An 18,332-nucleotide genomic window follows, 5' to 3' on the forward strand; every position below is an offset into this window, starting at 1 on the left:
TTCTCTGCTCGGCGTGGACCCCGGTGACCTCTTGGCTTTGCAGCCAACGCGCTTGGGGCTGTGTCACGGCACGGGAAGCTCAGGTCATTGGGACTTTGCCTCGTATTTTTTCTTCGGCTCCCTTTTACCCTTTGGGCTGTTAGGGCCCTGTAAACTTGGGGCAAGTGCCATAAATTGTGGGCTCTGGGGTCCACACCACGTGGGCAGAGCTCTCCCTGGGCGCACGCGTGTGCACATCACCCTTCACCGGCTCCTGGGCTCAGTGAGGGCTCCAGGCCAGGGTGGCCAGGAGGGCTGTGTACACCTGAGGCGGTCCCTGGTCTTCCCGGGGCTGCAAATGCTCCGCTCCTCTGCCAGCCCAGCCTCCTCCTGTAGACTGGGATGCCTGGCCGTTCTGGGAGGGCTCTCAGGCAGGCAGGACCGTCGGGGCTACACCCGGGATGGCCGGTCCCCCTACCTTTATCGCACGGGTTTCACACTGGCAGCGATGCAGTAAAATGCGAAAGGATCAGTGTGGCACCTAAGGAACAACCACCTTAAAAAAGAACGCCATCCTTCAACGCAGTCAAGAGTACAGTGGCCTTCGCGGTGTGAACGAATTAATTTCCCTGCCTCTGTATTTGTGGCAATCAGCGAGATTTCCAGCTCCGGGTGAGAGCATTTGCTGTTCTGCTCTGTCCGCGGGCCCTTCCTCGGTGGACCAGCTGCTCTTTCTGAGTGCAGGGCTCAGATGGACCCACGCGGTACCCACCTCCCCAACTCAGCCCTGCGCTAACAGTAACAGGGAAACTGTGTGCGGCTAACTTGAGCAGTGTGTTTCTAAATGCATTATTTCAGGGGGCCTGAAATGTGCCCTGAGCACCTTCTTAATCCGTGTTTATATTTAAAACAGCCAGGGGCGCCTGGGTGGCTCAGTCAGTTAAGCCTCTGACTTCGGCCCAGGTCATGATCTCGCTGTTCGTGAGTTCGAGCCCCACATCGGGCTCTGTGCTGACAGCTCGGAGCCTGGAGCCTGCTTTGGATTCTGTGTGTGTGTGTGTGTCTCTCAAAAATAAACGTTTAAAACACTCCAAACCTTCACATGTGCAAGCATCCACACCACAAGCACTTCCTGAGAAACCCCCAGGGTCCGGGGCCCGTGGTACCTGCTCAGGACAGTGTCTATGCCCTCGTGGGTCCTCAGCCAGAAAGAGAGGTACAGTTTGTTGTTGACCGCAGGACCTTCTCACGAGGTTAGGGACGCGATGAAAGCCCCAGAGAGGCTTCCTCGTGTGCCAGACTCCTTCTGGGCCAGGTGGGGGCAGCCCGATGGCCCTGGGGATCCTGGGGGAGCCATGCCTCCACTGCCGCCTCTGCTGGGGCCGCACGGTCGTGTCTCCTCCCACACGCGTGTCGTGACGCTTGGCCTTGACGGCAGACCCCGTGAGTCATGATCAGATGGGTGATGCTGTCCCCGTAAACACCCAGCAGCCCCCTAAGCAGGGACAGAAACCAACAGCAGCAGCAACCCTCTTTCCCCAGCCCCGAAGGCGTCTTCCCCGCAGGCCCAGGGTATCCCCACTCCCGGCCGTGTACGTCAGACCGTGACGACGAACCTGAGTGCATCCTGTCACATGCTCGGTTTGGGCTGCTCATGGGGTGAAGCCAGCGCACGTTTTGGTTACAGTGGACCCGTTCAGAGGCACAGACGGGTCGGTTCTGGCTTCGCTGTGTGATCACAGGCCGTTGAAATACCTCCTTCGACACGCTCCAGATCAGGGTTTTTGCAGGTGGACCGTAACGGGAGGGTGCGGGGCGGAGCTGCGAGTGGAAGTTTGAGCCGTGCATTTGGTAGAATAGGGACTTCCGTGCGCATTCGCTCATTTGTGCCACGAATACGCGGCGCTCAGTAAGTTCTGTGCCCAGAGCGGGGAGGGGGAGCCCCACGGTTTCTCCTCAAGGGGCCCCTCTCCAGCGGTGAAGGAGCGGGGAGTCTGGGACACCGCAGCAGAGCGGGGTCACCGACGGCACCAGGGGCGACTGGATGGGCCCCGACTAGGGGTCAGGAGAACCTTTCCGCGAAGGTGGTATATACACCTGTCGTTGAAGGAGATGCAGCTTTCCAGGTGGAAAGGGACATCCCCAATGGAGGCACCCCACATGCAAAGCCTGGCCAGAGGAGAAAGACCCCAGCAGATTCAGAGAAGCGAGGGGTGGGGGGGTGGTGTTCGGGGAGGGCTGGGGCCTGGGGGCAGCTGACGGCTCTAGCACAGTGACGGGGACCTCCAGAGGTGCGGACCTCGCGCGGGTCCCTGCTTCCTCTGCTGAAAAAGACTGGCACCGAAGGTGTTAAGGGTGTTTGTGTTTCGGAACACATTCTCCTTGGGGCACGTGAGCAGAATGGGTATCGATGTAGGGAGAGTCACGGCAAGGATGTTCCTGCACTTAGCGCCTCAGCCCCCGGACCTCCGCACCCTTGGCCGACCCCGTTGGGCCATCCGGCTCCCCCGAGTAACTGCGGCTCTCTCTCCTCTGCAGGTGCCCTTACTGGTGTAAATCCTCGATGAGATCAGATCGCGGCAGAAACCCACCCCCGTGAGCTGTCCACAGTCCCCGCTCGAGGACGCCGCATGGCAGGGGGCGTCGGGACGTGGCGGACTTTCTTGTCTACAGGCCAAACGCACACAGCTGGTTTTCAGTCCTGCGACATGGTTCCAAGAGAGGGCAGAATTCCACCCTGCTGCACAGCTTAGGTGCCAAGGAGACGTGTTTGCCTCTGAGTATTTCACGTTGCCAATAAACCTTTCTTGTTGGCAGGTTAATGGGGATCTAAATGCGGGAGCCCAACACTACACTTCGTGGTGACCTTCGGCCGATGCTGGACCTTTGAGAATTTACCACATAGGTAGATGGTTGCGACCATTTCGCTGTTTGAAATCTTTTGAATTCTAGGGAGATACGGAGAAACCGACTGAAACAATCCGAATGTCAGAAGCTCTGTGATATTTTGCTCGTAACAAAAGAGCCAGAAGGCTTTTTTCAAAGTTGACTGTCAAGTCATGAAACCGTCGGAGTTTTATCCCTCAAACATTGGGAGTTATGACCTCCCGGAGGATCGCAGACCATGATCTGACCAACTACGCTTTTAAAAATCACCTGTTCCCACCCAGAATAAAATCGTACTTGATGTATAGACAGGCATTTCTGATTCTCCAGGGGTGGCGGTGACAGAGGTCGGAATGGCATTGGCGTGGACGGTCGGTGCCCCACCTTGCAGGTGTCCCCAGTGGGCTGTGAAGTAGAATGAGCCTCCCCCAGGAGGGCTGTGTATGGAGCCCGGTGACTTCCCTGGGAACCTTCCGAAGTCCTGCACGGGGCCCGGAGCGGGGACGTTGGGTGTCTGCGTGTCGCCAGGATCGGATCAAAATTGTGCTGGTATTTCATGATTTGTGTTCAGTCTGGGTGCTTTCGCCCAACAGATCAGGGTCACCCCTGTATCACATGGAAGTCTTTTCGAAGGACACGGAATTCTGCCGCTGGTATTTATAATGAAGTTTAGACACAGCACTAGTCTCTCACTTCTGTCTCTAAAGCACTTTGTTGCATTGGGAAGAGCTCTTTAAGACATGAATAGAAATCAAGAGGAGCTCGTGAAATAAAATCTCTGTCTTCATCAAGCAACAGATACACGGTGGGATCGTTTTAATGTCTCACGGCAGATCCAGGCATCACGTGGAATGGAAACTTTGCTCTGCGTTGTCCAATGGCCGTTGCTCACTTCCCGGTGGGGCAAGAGCGTCAGCCGGTCCCTCTCAAATCACACTGTCTCCACTATGTGTCTTTTAGTGCCACAAATAAAAGAAAATGAATTTCACTGTGTGGAAGTTGTGACTTTATGCTACGGTTTGTTGGGATGCCCATAGCCCCAAAGCAGAAAGGAGAGGTTAATTTTTTTCAATCAACACATATGACTGCCTCTATACTCCTCTGGGCAGCAGAAGGCAAAACAGATGAGAATCCCTGTCCTCATGGAGTTTACTTTATAGGGGAGGGGACAGACCATACGCAACATAAGCAAAATATTAAGTATATTTGGAAGCTGATAGTGCAAAGAACATCAGGAGAAGGGATGAAGAGTAAAATAGGACGATGAAGAGAGTCCTTAGGGATACAGTGATGTTTGTGTAGAACCCTGAAGGAAATGAGAGAGCAGACCATGGGTGGATGTGTAACTGGCGGGGGAAAGAGCAGGTACAAAGGCCCTGTGGCAGGATTTGCTCAGCGTGTTGGAGGGACGAGGATAGTGTGAGGCATGGTGGTCATGCAAAAATACGCCGTTTCCCAGCCTCTGAGCCCTGGTCTTTGCACACAACTTGCCCCCACCCCTTTTCCCACAGCAGCCTCGCTCTTCAGCCAGACCAAGAGGGGGGCAGACACGGCGGGGGGGGGGGGGGTGTCCAGAAGGGGACCTCAAAGATGAGAAAGGCTGTCCAGTTAAGCGCACCCTACCCCTGTTTCCTTTCTCTCCCGAGGGACGGGTTCAGCTTTATGCTAAATTTATCCTTTGCTGCGATTGTGTTACGTCCTGCATCTCGAAGCCTTGGGCTTTGGACTGTGGAATGGGGACCGATACAGCCATGTGGGTCGTGCGTTCATCTCTCCCCCAGGTTTTCACAGTTGTCCCTGGTTGTGCTTGGTAAACCTGAGTGGTGGCCAGGCACTGGTTTCCAGAGGAGGCAACTGAGGTCCGAGAAAGTTGAGCAGCTAACAGAACAACTCGATCACTTTCTTCTTCTCACACCGGGCTCCCCTGTTCCTCTGGAATTTAATCTGAACTCAGTCTAGAAGACTCCCCGGGGCCCATATCCCCTCCCACCTGTGTCCTGCATCGCTGTGGAACCGGTGCCAGATTGTGGGACATACCCAGACAGCACATGGCCCTCCCCCATGCCTCCTATATTTCCCCTGCCAGAAACCCGCCCACCACCTGCCACCCGGCTCAGCGTGGAGCCTGCTTGGGATTCTCTCTCTCCTTCTGCCCCTCTCCTCTGCTCTCTCTCGCTCAAATAAAAACAAACAAAAACAGAACAAAACAAGAAGGAAGAGGAAAAAGCAGGGAAAAAACTCCCAAGCCCTCCTCCCTCTGTGTTGAACAGTCTGTGGCTCCGCTGACCGCTTGTTACCTCCCCCACAGTGGGGACAGGATGGTCAGAGGGTAGGGCATGACCCAAGTCTCCTGGGGCGGGTCCCGATCAGCTCTCTCCCCAGCAGGGGCCACGACCAGGAGCCAATCTGTCAGCGCACAGGAACACCCACTGGGACAAAACGTGGCCCAGGGGAGTTCAGGAAACTGACCCAATTAGCCACCATTACTCCTCGGGTGGAGGCATGGAGGGCAGGGAGAAGGAGGGGTGAGGGCATCTGAAGGGAGCAACATTGGAAGTGTGGAGAAGCCGTGCGCCCTCAGCAGGGCGGCTCAGACACATGCTCAGGAGGAGCCCCAGGGGGCTCCTCACTGGGCCATTTCTATCACCGAGACATTCCCTGGGTCAAGGCCACTGCCACCCACCCCTGCGTGTTCGGCCGGAGATGCGAATGTGTTCAGAGCTGAAGGATCAGGACGCGGTTAAGTCGGCACCTGCTCACGAATGGTTTGGCCAAGTTCCCCGATCGGGCACGGGGTAGGTGAGGGCGGGCAGGTGGCCCAGCCAACGGAGGCCGCTCCCTCTGCAAATGGAAGAAAACACAGTAGACGTTGCTGGACTCCCGGGGCGCCGCACGGCTCAGTCAGTTGAGCGTCCGACTCCTGATCTCAGCTCGAGTCTTGGTCTCAGGGTCGTGGGTTTGGGCCCCACGCTGGGTTCCATACTGAGTGTGAAGACAGCTTAAAAAAAGTTGCTGGGGTCTCAGATCCCGGGCCCTCGGGTGGGTGCGGACTCAGGCAATGCAGGAATATTGGCATCCACACATTACGCCCTCACCTTCCTCCTCAGCCTGAGCTCCCCGAATACTGGGTGGAGGACCAGCCCCGATGGAAAGACCCACCCAGCGAGGCAAAGGGCTTGGCCAAGGTAAAACCGCAGCTCTGGCCGGTGCCTTCTCCAAACCCGCTGAGGTACGGCTGGGGCAACCGCTCTCCCTGGCCACCGGCTCTCCTCACCCTCCAGACCCGGGCCTGCTTGTCCTTTCCCCCACACACCACATGGGCTCACTCTTCCATGCCGGGCACGAGAACTCCCATTCATCCCTCAAAACCCTGCCGCCTCCCACAGGAAACCACCCCCAACCACCCCGCAGGCCTGCAGAGAGAGGCAAAGACGGCCCAGATCTCGAAGCGGAGCCTCCTACGCTGTGGCGTCCGCACGCGAATCCACTGGCTTCTGTGACAGACGGGAGCTGTGTCATGCTCCTTTAGGCTCTGCAGGCCTGGGGACAGACAGTAGTGCCGCGGGTGGGCGTCGTTTGAACTGGAGGGGATTTGCCTCCAGCCGGGACCCCAGGGTAGGCAGTGAGCCCAGGACGTCCACATGGAGCCTGCGTTTCTGGATCTGGTCTGCCTGCCTGTGGCCCTCCCTCTGCCCCGCTCAGCCTTGAGGCAGTAAAGCAGAGCATCCCAGGTAGAAAGTTCCAGAAGGACTTGCTTAGTCAATGACTACTGAGCAAATGCCGAGTTGTGGGGAAGAGGGGAGGCTCCCCAGGAGGCAGCTCGGGGTTCCGGGATTGTCGCCTAGCTGCAGGGAAGGGGCGGCTGTGGGGAGAGAATGGAATTACCGGCAGGTCTCAGGGACCATAGGGCTATCCAGGCTGAGGCAGCCTGACGCAGGGCTCGAACCCACAGACTCCACTGAAGGAGTCACTTGCTCAAGCCAAGTGGTCTTATGCAGCTCAGTTTCAACCTCCCTCGAAGTGTGGATCTGGGTGCCACAGCATAGACACCTCCTTGCCCTAATAAAAGATAATCAAGGGCTCTCCTGTTACAACCTTGGCCAGAGAGTCTAGGGATTTCTATTGGGCAGTGAATGCTTGGCGGTGGATTCCCCAACACTTTCAAGAGTTTCCAGCCATAGTCTCATTTGTATTCATGCCTAGATGGGGAAATAGAGATCCGCCAAAGGCGGTGAATGCCGAATCCTGAAGGACCCCTGGTAGGTCCTCTCTAGTTCGATGACGTAAATTCAGGGGAGGTGACCAGGGAGCTATCCTAGTTTGTAAGGAGTTAAGGGCACAGTTAACCTCAGAGGCATTGCCCAGTTACCCACCCACCCAACGCCAGCCATCTAGGCATTCATAGGCCCACAGAGAATGATAGCCACCACAGACAAGGATAGAGATCCTGCTGGGGCACACGTCACTCCTGCCAAGGTGGCACACTGTTAAGGGATTCATTCACAAGGATGGCTGCACTTGCCCATCCAAGTCAGGGATCGGTTAGCTATTCAGTGCGTTGGGAAGTAAATCTCTCAGCTTGAAGTAGAAAGTTGTTCTACGTTTCTTGCAAAGATGGGCGCTGCCAGTGAGGTCTTCCCACAGCCGGGAGCATGTCTGACCTAGATGACCACAGCCGCGTGGGGGTGCGAATATAGGTACTTGTGTCTGATTGAGCGAGTAGTTATGATCAGAGATGTTCAAGGCACTGGAGGTTCTGTCCACCAAAGTCCAACTCTATAAGTGACTTCTCAGGGGGGTTGATTATAGGTATAATGACATCAGGTATAGAAGAAATTCTGGTCATGGGAGGGTGAGAGGGTCACGGGAGGGTTCTGCAGCATCACGGACACACTGGGGTTTTTGATGACAAATTAGGCAGTCTGAATGGGTTATTCCTCTTAGCAGTGGCCTGGAAGGGTACAGATAATAGTGTTATCTTTTCAGGCCAAAGTCAGAACAAAGGAAAGAAAAAGAAGGGGTTTCATGTTCAATTAGACCATGAAGTCTTGAGCCATGTCTTGGGTGGGAACCGTCGATCTCGATGTCAGCTGCTTCTCCCTGTTGTCAGTTTCTTTGATGTCTCCCAAGCCTGCACAGGACCAGGTGTCAGGTGGGACCTTCTTTAGCTGTGTTGTGTGTGTCCAAGGCTCAATACCTTTCAGTTTTGCCTCCGTGTCTGTGTCAATAGCACTTGGCAAGGTCCCTTTCGATGGAGTTCAAGGACTGTCTTCCTCGGATAACATTTCCAAGACACCCAGTCACCAGGATCCAGACTATGAACGACAGGATCCTTTGAATTGGGATCTGGGGAAGCATCTCTAACCTGTTGATGATAAGCTTGAGCATAAGACATCAAGGACTTACAGAAGCTGGTCACACTAGCCTGAGACAAGGGATCAACGGAAGGTTGTATACCAAATGACGTTGGTCTGGTGGTGACTGTCTCGTGTGGAGTGACTTTATGTTTCCCAAAGTGGGCACTGTGAACAGTTGGCAAGACCAAGGTCAACATCTTAGGCCAAGAGAGTCCAGTGGTTTCAGCAAGTTTAGAAATTAGAAGTTTGAGAATCCTGGGGCGCCTGGGTGGCTCCGTCAGTTAAATGTCCGGCTTTGGCTCAGGTCATGATCTCATGGTTCATGAGTTCGAGCCCCACGTGGAGCTCTGTGCTGACAGCTCAGAGCCTGGAGCCTGCTTCGGATACTGTGTCTCCCCATCTCTCGGCCTCTCCCCTGCTCATGCTCTGTCTCTCTCTGTCTCTCAATGATAAATAAATGTTTAAAAAAATTATAAGTTTGAGAATCCCATTAGTTCTCTCAGTCTTGCTAAATGATTGAGGGTGACAGGGACAGTGAGAAGTCCAGGAAGTTTGCAAGGCTTTCATTAAGGCTTGTATGGTTTGCCCAGTGAAGTGGGTGCCTCGATCACTGGAGATTGCGGAAGGTACCCCAAGTGAGAAACACATTCTCCAACAATTTCTTTGTCACCATGAGGGCCTCCACCTTGTGACAGGGGACGGCTTCAACCCACCTGGAAAACACATCTACAACAGCAAGAACATGTTAACCCATGCTAGGTGGCAGTTGAGTGAAATCAAGCTGAGGTGCTCAAAATGTCCGGAAAGAGGTCTGAGGGCTCTGGGGACAAAAATAATTTTCCAGAATTATGGGTCTGATAAATCAGAAATTGCTAGTAGACTGTTTTTACAATTTTGTAGAAGTCTCCCCACCAATGTCTATACATAAATTTGAGTCATCTTAATTGCACCATGGTGGGTGAAGGGATGAAAAAAACAAAAAAGTTGGGTTTGCCAGGGAGCCAGGAAGAACCGAGTGAGTGGCCATCTTGGGGTTCCCAGAGCCCTGATTATTCATTTAATTTCCAGCCATTGTTTTCCGTCCTTAATTTCTCCGATTCAGGAGCAGACTGTCGCCATGTTGCAAGGACATCAGGATGCCAAAAGTCTGGCAACGAGGGGTCAGAAGCGAATGGACTTCATCCGCAGCTGCTACAAACTTTATAGATTCCATCACTGCTGCCTTTGCGTCAAGGTCAGCCAGGCCAGTTCCCTGATGCTCAGGTTGTCTTTCTAGTGTGAGCCTCAGTTTTTTTTGGTTTTTTTTTTTTTTTAATTTTTTTTTTCAACGTTTTTTATTTATTTTTGGGACAGAGAGAGACAGAGCATGAACGGGGGAGGGGCAGAGAGAGAGGGAGACACAGAATCGGACAGGCTCCAGGCTCCGAGCCATCAGCCCAGAGCCTGACGCGGGGCTCGAACTCACGGACCGCGAGATCGTGACCTGGCTGAAGTCGGACGCTTAACCGACTGCGCCACCCAGGCGCCCCAACCTCAGTTTTGATGACAGCAACATCAGAAGGTAACGGAATGTCACTAAGAGCATTGGTTACTTGTAGTGCATTTTTTATTGCACAGGGCTTATATTGGGGTCAGAGAGGATGCAAAAAAACCCCCTTATGTTATGTTTCCATAACGTCACCAAATCACGGACGATCCCAAAGGCGTACTGGCAGTCAGATAAATGTTAACGGTTTGTCCTGATAACTGGCCTGTCCTGCTAGGGCCCGAAGCTCCTCTTGTTGGGCTGATTTAGCTTACAGGAGATTTCTTTTCTGAGGTAGTTCAGATTGGGTATAATAACAGCATTGCCAGCTTGGAAATTCCCCTTTGCATTTTTACAGGTTGACCCATCAACCAACAGAATTAGATCAGGGTTAGTCAAAAGGGCAGCTTGTAAATCAGGACACGGTGTCATGAAATGGGGCATTACCTCACGGGGCTCACCTCATGGGGCTCACCTTCGTCAGGTAGGGTGATGTAGCAAGATCGAGAACGTTGCAACATTTAAGATGAAGATTACGTGGGGAACGCAGAAGGATCTCATAGGAGGCTAGCCGGCTTGCGGAGAAATGTTGAGTGGATTCAGAGTTAAGGCTTCAGACAGAGTATAACGTTTGGAAATAAACGTCATGTCCTAGGGTCCAATCTGCTGAGGCTTTCACTCACTCTGCAGCTGAGGCTGTAACCTTAAGGCAGTTGGGGTAGGCGTGAGCCACAGAGTCAGGCCATATGCAGGAGCAGGCAATAAGCCAATGTCTATGGCCGGGTCCCTGAGTGAGCCAGCACTCCCAGGGCCTGGTTAGGTCTTTCATGCACAAGCAAGGTGAAAGGTTTTGAGTAATTAGATGGCTCTGCAGCAGGTGGCTCTTGTAGCACTTGTTTTGTTCTTGTTTATTCATGTTTGTCTTTCCAAGGAAAGGATTTGGGAACTAAAATTTTAGTAAGTTCACGGAGGAAAATTAGGAACCCATAGCCCACCATCTCTGGCCAGTCCTAGGAATCTATGAGGCTGTTGCTTGGTTGTGGGCCCAAGGAATTCTTGGATTAGCCTAATTCTTTTTGGAGATGGCTGGATTCCTTCAGGGCTTAAACTGTGACCCAGCTAATAAACACTGTCTGGAGATCATTGTAATTTTTCCTTAGAGAAATTTTCCTTCATGTTCTTCTTCAGCTAATTGTTGCAGCAAATAAACAGAGTATGTTATGGATGACTCTAGAGTCACAGAGCACAGCCAGAGATACTGGAGAGGGTCGATTTCCTGGGGAATTAGAGGTGCTTCACTCTTGGTAGAGCACTTGGGAGAAAAAAGAATGGGTGTCAGGCAACCCCCGACGCATGACTGTGTTTTGATGACAGTCCCCTACGAGGGTGCACTGGGGGAGATACTTGTATCATTTTAGGTTCCTGGCCTCGGAAGCTAATGGCTTCCAATGCCAAGGCTAAAAACTTGGCAGACGTTTGGGGTTTGGGTGGGTTTTTTTTGGTTTTTAATTTATTTATTGAGAGAGAGAGAGACAGAGAGAGCACATGCACACAAGTGAAGAAGTGAGGAGAGGCAGAGAGAGAGAAAGAGAGAGAGAATCCCAAGCAGGCTCCCCACTGTCAGCGCAGAGTCCGATGTGGGGCTCGATCCCACGAACCATGAGAAAATAACCAAAGCCAAAATCAAGAGTCAAATGCTTAACCGACTGAGCCACCCAAGTGCCCCCAGACTTTTGTTTTCATCATCTTGTTCCAAGCCCTTTCAAAGTGCTCGGCTATGGTCACATGTCCAGTCAAACCAGTAGCCTCATATCCTGTTTTCTGCCTTTTTATCAACCCACTGATCTCAGGAGATTATCCACGTACAGGGCAACTAGAGGGGGGTTGGGTTACACCATGCATTATACGGAACCCAGAATGCTGTAGAAGGAGTACAAACAGAGGGACTTTAGAGTTGGTGACGGGGGCGCTTTGGTGGCTCAGTCAGTTGAGCGTCTGACTTCGGCTCAGGTCTTGATCTCCCAGTTCGTGGGTTTGAGCCCCACGTCAGGCTCTGTGCTGACAGCTTGGAGCCTGGAGCCGGCTGCTGTGTCTTCCTCTCTCTCTTTGCCGCTCCCCTGCTCGTGCTCTGTCTCTTCCTGTCTCTCCAAAATAATAAACGTTAAAAATTTAAAAAAAAAAAAAGGTCGGTCACAGATTCATCTGCCTTTTGCTTGCATGTTTGAATAACAGGCCAATCAGTGTGGGCAGGGAAGGCTCTACGAATGGCTTTTAAAAGATCCTTACTGTGTACCTGGGTGGCACAGTCAGTCAGGCGTCCAGCTCTTGATCTCAGCTCAGGTCGCGATCTCGCGGTTTGTGGGTTCAAGCCCTGCACCGGGCTCTGTGCTGATGGAGCAGAGCCTGCTCGGGATTCTCTCTCCTTCTCTCTTCCCCTCCCTGGTTTGTGTGGCACGTGCATGCTCTGTCTCTCAAATATAAATAAACTTAAAAAGCATTAAAAAAAAAGACTCAATGCTATTTTGTGGGGTTTTTTCTGGACCCTCTTGAAGATCAAAAATCTTGAATGTTGCCCTTGGAGTGACACCGGTCTGCTCCCACATCCGTTTGGAGGCTTCACCAGGTCCTTCTCTCTCACAGGTGCACACGCTTGAGAAAGATCTGGCAGCCCAGGGTCAGAAGCCTTGAGAAGAACTCCAAATTCCTCAGAATACTTCTGCAGATCCCCCCGGGTATAGGCAGTTCTTTACTGCTCCCACTTTGGCATTTGGCCAAGCAGTGAAAGATGCCTGAGGAGGAGCCCCCTACAGCCTTGGGAGGGCTTTATTTAAAAAAAAATTATTATTATTGAGAAACAGAGCATGAGCGGGGGAGGGGCAGAGAGAGAGGGAGACACAGAATCCGAAGCAGGCTCCAGGCTCCGAGCTGTCGACACAGAGACCGACGCGGGCCTCGAACTCATGAACCCAAGAGATCACGACCTGAGCTGAAGTTGGATGCTTAACCTACTGGGTCACCCAGGTGCCCCAGGGAAGGTGGGGGGGGGGCGCTTTATTTTAAAAGGTAACTGCCTAATAACGTCTGCAGAGTGGAAAGGCAGCTCAGATGAGAATCAGTAAACCCTGAGTGCTCAAAGGAGGACAGAGAACAGCGGAAGTCACGTCCATCTTGCTGTCTTTTGTTGTAGGTGCCTCTTACGTCTGTAATTTTTCATTAGCCTTTTGCAAAGAATATTTCAATGAAGCTATTTTGGAATCCCTAAGCCTTTGGAAGCTTCCGCAACCCAGTCAATACAAGTATCCCATTCCGTTTGTCCGGTTTTGGAAACCTTGCTTTTCGAACGCACTTCGTACGTGAACCACCCTAATTTGGAACATTCCTCATGATGGATGTTGTGATTCCAGACTGTTGGTAGTAGTATTTTGCCATTTGTACTGACGTCCATACTTTCCGGGACTATGGTTCTTAGACATAAAATAAGCTGGTGCAGCAGAAGATAATGCATTCAACTCTTTGGGATTTAAGGATTTTCTTTCTTTAGTTAAATCTTGGGTCTCTCAGAGCTAAACTAATACCTACGAGGGGTGTGCCACGGGGCTGAGGACTGGGGGGGTGTCTTACAGTCTAGTTTGTTGCACGGGAATTTTCTTGAGGTTGGCAGGTGACCTACTGTCACTCTGTCATTTCCATGACCAACTTCTGCAAACACAGGAGAGAGGATTAGATGATGAGTGTTCTAACAGCTTTCGAGTGGCCAACCCGTGCTCACAAATTCTTCGGCTTCTGGGCTTTCGAGATTCCCATTTAGCGACAGCTTTTACCCATGTGCCTGTTGACAGGTTAATGTCAATGCACCTGTTAATGGGCACCGTAACAGAAGCCAAAAGTAATTGAAGAAAGAGGGCTGTGGACACGGGCAGTAACCAAAGAGATGATACTACAGAGTGGCCAAAAAAAGGGAGTCCTTTGGTGTGCATGGCTAGGAACTCCCCATATGGTACTACAGACTGAACCAGCAGACCCCAAAGGATGGGGGCCGTGGACTAACCAAGGGCTGGGGACTCAGGTTCCAGGTGGAGCCGCCTACCAGCCCAAGCTGACCCTGGACTGAAAAGTCAGTTAGGGGGCGCCTGGGTGGCTCAGTCGGTGACGCATCCAACTGTGACTCAAGTCATGATCTCACGGTTCATGGGATCGAGCCCCCGCGTCGGGCTCTGTGCTGACAGCTCGGAGCCTGGAGCCTGCTTCGGATTTGGTGTCTCCCCCTCTCGCTGCCCCCTCTCCTGCTCACACTCTGTCTCTGTCTCTCTCTCTCTCAAAAATAAATAAACACTTAAAAAAATGTGTTTTAATTAAAAAAAAAAGTCAAGTCAGTTAGATCAGGAGCTAGATGCAAGACAGTGGCTCAGGGGTACCACACCTGCATGTCTCATAGTCATCAAAGTTAGCAGAAGTCTCCTTTGGATCCTGTCACTGCCACCACCAAAAATCTGTTAAAAAACAAAATTCAACTCAGTACATTTTCTTTTTTTTTTTTATAATTCTTTTTTTTTTTTTTAACATTTATTTATTATTGAGAGACAGAGACAGAGTATGAGCAGGGGAGGGGCAGCGAGAGGGGGAGACACAGAATCCGAAGCAGATTCCAGGCTCTGAGCTGTCAGCACAGAGCCCAACGTGAGGCTTGAACCCACAAACCGTGAGATCATGACCTGAGCCGAAGTCAGACACTTAACGACGGAGCCACCCAGGCACCCCTGAACTCAGTACATTTTCAAGATCTTATGGGCTTTATTCCACTCTTCATGACTTGGGCAACACCCCACCCAGCAGACTGAAAGGAGGTCTGAAGAGCTGTACCAAGTGAACGACTCTTATAGGCAGAAGGGGGTGGGGTAAGGAGGCTACTAGCAAAGACTAGATGGTTTGTGGCAAGGACACCTTCCTCTGGGGACTCGGGGACTGTTGGAGGCAGACTGCCTCTCCAGTGCTGACCAGGTAATTCGGGAGCGACTGCCTTAGGATTCCACTCCCAGGAGACGCCAACACTGTTAGGCATCAGGTCTCTGGGTTGGGTTTAGCAAAAGTGCCTCTACTTGGGGTCTGTTGCCCTTTCCAAAAACAATATGCATCGGGGATGTAACACATATAAGTTGTTTTGTTTCTCCTCTCACCATCTAATTGAAGGCGATAAACTTTTATTCCCAGTTCACCACCAGGAACTTACTGGCAAGCCTGCCTTACGCTCCACCAATTCTCCCCTTTCTGACCCCTTCTTTGTGAGCTATGATACATTCGCGGAATCAGAACGGGTGGTGTTCAAACACTATTCTGTCTCCGTTTTCACTATTACTTAATCTTGGGCTACAGTTAAATACTCACCACCAGAACGTAGGTGAATGCTGTCACCAGCTAGGCCCCAACAGCTGACCTTGACTGCCCTCACTGAACTCTGTCCCACATTCTTCCTTTGCCTTTTTCCAGCTTAGGTGTTACCTCAGGCAGGTGGAGAATGAACCCCCCCCCCCCCCCCCCCCACCTCCAGCCATAGCCACTGCCCCGACCAGTCCTCCAGCCCGCCCAGACCAACCACCTAGATCAGTAGGAGTGTCACCCGGGGCGGGGGAGGCTCACAACCTGCACTGGCAGATGGGCCAGGGAGTGACCCCCAAATGACTGACAACCACCTTTACCCCATTGTAATTCTAAAATCTCCGCCCAGCGAGGAACACAAGCCTCATTCACATAACAATGTACCTTGGGGCATGTTGCCTCAAGGCGCATGCGTGAATTTACCCCTCCCAAAGACGAGGGTGCCCTACTTACATATTCACCCTAACCCTAAACAAAAGGAGCCCACGCAGCCTCTCTTGGGGAGCCCTGGCTTTGGCGGCCAGCCCCCTCAACCTCCTTATTTGCAGTAAATAAAGTTTTCCTCGTGGGACAGTTGAACCTGGTGCAGCTTCTGACTCCGCAAGGAGTGAGCTCACCTTGGTTCGGTTACAGCCGCTCTAGGATTCCTTGGTCCTCTGAATCCCGTTCTCAAGGTTACTCCTGAGGATTGGGACCCCCGGCCCAGCGTCCCACAACGTAACGCAATTCTGACAGCGGCCACCTGGAAACGGAGTCCGACCCCACGGGGCTGCCCCTCCCCCACGCCAGACGCCAGGCAGGGGTGCAGGCCCTCCCCTGTGCTCCTGACCGACTAGCTACGTAGGCCAGAGGGTCCCACGACCCTTCCTGGGGTTCAACTAACTTGTTAGAGCGGCTCACAAGACTCAGGAAAGCACCTGACTTGCTAGATCCGCTGCTTTCTTCTGAAAGGATCTAACAGTCAGTGGGAGGGGCTGCCCCGGGCGAGGTCTGGGGAAGGGACTCGGGGCTTCTGTGCCCCACCCCCAAGCCCCGCTCTCCCAACACCCCTGCACGTCCACTGACCCAGCGCTCTGATAGCCATCCTTTTTGGATTTTTCTGAGGCTTCACGGCACAGGTAGGGCGGATGAGATCACGGGCCACCGCTGATTGAGCTCCATCCCCAGCCCCTTCCCTCCCCCCACCCTCCCGGAGTTGGGGGTGCGCTGGAACCTTCCACCCTTCCGATCACGTGATTGGTGCCCCGGGCAACCGGCCCCCGGCCCGAGGAGCTTTCCGGAAGTCTCCTGGTCGACGCAGGCTCAGGTGCGGCCGAGAGGGGCCCGTTCCCGTGCGCTCTGCAACTATTTCGGGAACTGGTTGTAGCCAAAGAGAGAACCGCAGGCCCCACGTCGGGTCGCCTGGGCCGAGCCCAGTCACCAAACCGGGGCCTCCTACCTGCCGGAACTACAGTTGCCACCGCCCCCCGCACCTGCAGCCTTAACCGGCCCGTCAGGAATTTTCTGATCCGCCTCAGGGAGCTAATCTGTCACGTGGCCCTCTCCACCCCCACCCCATCCCCACCCCAGGAAGATGAGGTAATCTGCACAACAAGACCCACTTCCCTGCCCCCCGAGGGAAACTGATCTGGCCCGAAACAGTCCTTTCTGTCCTCCTGCTGGTAACTTGCAGCCCCACCCTCCTTCCTGGAACGACCTTGCGTCTAAGGCGCCCGGGTGCCCTAGTGCTGATTGGGAGAATCGCTTAAGGACGCCAATTAGAGCTTTCCCGTGGGCTCAGTGCCTTTTGGTTTTTAGCAGAATAATGCTACATATTCCAGTAAAATGCACGCTCCTGTAGCAGATATCCCAGGGATGTTAGGAGCTGTGCGCCAGGGACAGTGGACAAAGACCTATGCAAAGTCCATAACTGGCCTAGAGGGAGAAGGAAAAAAATGAGAGCTTGTATTCGAATTCCCACGGCACAGGGTCCCCAAACCGTATATGCTGCCAAAATGAGGCTTCTCTTTACTTACAAGCATCAAAAAATGCTAATTTTACCCAGAACCTGTTCCTCTGGGTTTCCTGTCGACGGTTTTACCGGTGTCTAAAATATTTCATTTGAAACCCCTGATTGCATCTGTGAATTCCAAATGAAAGGATATATAAGAAACATTCCTCATTCTTTAATAAAGCTGTGGACGCCTGTGCCTCAGCTAGAAAATAATTGAACTAAAAGACTAACACTGGCAGACATTTTTTTTTCCTGAATGTTGAAAATTAAGGAATTGACACGCGACGGAAATTAACAAAATGGACTGTTTTTATATTGTTATTCTGGGCACACGCAGCAGGGCACATTTATTACCTAAATGTTGCTGTATTGCAAATGTCACTTCAGCTGACTGCCACTGAGACGCGCTCACCAGTGGCATATATTGCCAACCGGAAAGAGCACTGAGAGGGTGATTCAAATGGAAATATAATCATTTATTAAGTAAGATCTGCTTCAAATACTGGCCTGGCGTTTTCCCCGTTGCCCTTAGAGGGAAATGATTAGATTTTTTTCTTTTATTTATTTATTCATCTTTTGGCAAATTTTCTTCCTCCTGTCGTCCAGCATTTTAATTTTATTTTAATGTTTATTTTTGAGTGTGTGTGTATGTGTGTGTGTGTGTGTGAGAGAGAGAGAGAGAGTGGGGGAGGGGCCGACAGAGAGGGAGACACAGAATCTGAAGCAGGCTCCAGGGTCTCAGCTGTCAGCACAGAGCCCAACGCAGGCCTTGAACCCCCAAACCATGAGATCGTGACCTGAGCTGAAATCGGACGCTTAACCGACTGAGCCATCCAGACGCCCCCCCCCCAACCTTTTTTAATGAAACCTTATAAAAATCTTACCAGAGAGAGGCTTTGTACTAATCGACCCAGGGAACATGACATGATCAACTCTCGTTCACCCTCACTGATAACCTGACAGTGATGATAATGATACACAATATGTCACATAATATTCATAATCTTTGTAAATATCATGAATCTACGAAACACTGAGAAATGCTTAAGAACTGTCGAAACCAAACAGTGGCTGTTCTCCACGCTCTGCCTCTTTTTCTGTCATCTAGTCACTCAACAAACCCAGGCTGAGCGCAGATGCTTTTGCCCCCTGGAGTGCAGGGGACGCAAAGGATCTTTGTTCTGATTCTCCCCAGCTGAGAGCAAGCTGCCCAAGACCA

General features: G+C 52.2%; 1 protein-coding gene across 6 annotated transcripts in view; it reads left to right on the forward strand.

Moving 5' to 3' along the window:
- The window catches only part of COBL (cordon-bleu WH2 repeat protein), a 278,030-nt gene extending 274,177 nt beyond the window's left edge, over window positions 1–3,853 (forward strand). For 3 of the 6 annotated variants that reach the window (XM_058725524.1, XM_058725526.1, XM_058725528.1), the window contains one exon: window positions 2,518–3,853. In XM_058725524.1, coding sequence (XP_058581507.1) covers window positions 2,518–2,535 — 18 coding nt within the window. In that variant the 3' untranslated portion in view covers window positions 2,536–3,853. The remainder of the gene's footprint in view (window positions 1–2,517) is intronic. The other 3 variants (XM_058725523.1, XM_058725525.1, XM_058725527.1) reach the window with 1 other exon arrangement.
- The last annotated feature ends 14,479 nt before the right edge of the window (window positions 3,854–18,332 follow it).

The sequence above is a fragment of the Neofelis nebulosa genome, chromosome 4, assembly GCF_028018385.1.
Source record: "Neofelis nebulosa isolate mNeoNeb1 chromosome 4, mNeoNeb1.pri, whole genome shotgun sequence".
NCBI classification, from domain to species: domain Eukaryota; kingdom Metazoa; phylum Chordata; class Mammalia; order Carnivora; family Felidae; genus Neofelis; species Neofelis nebulosa.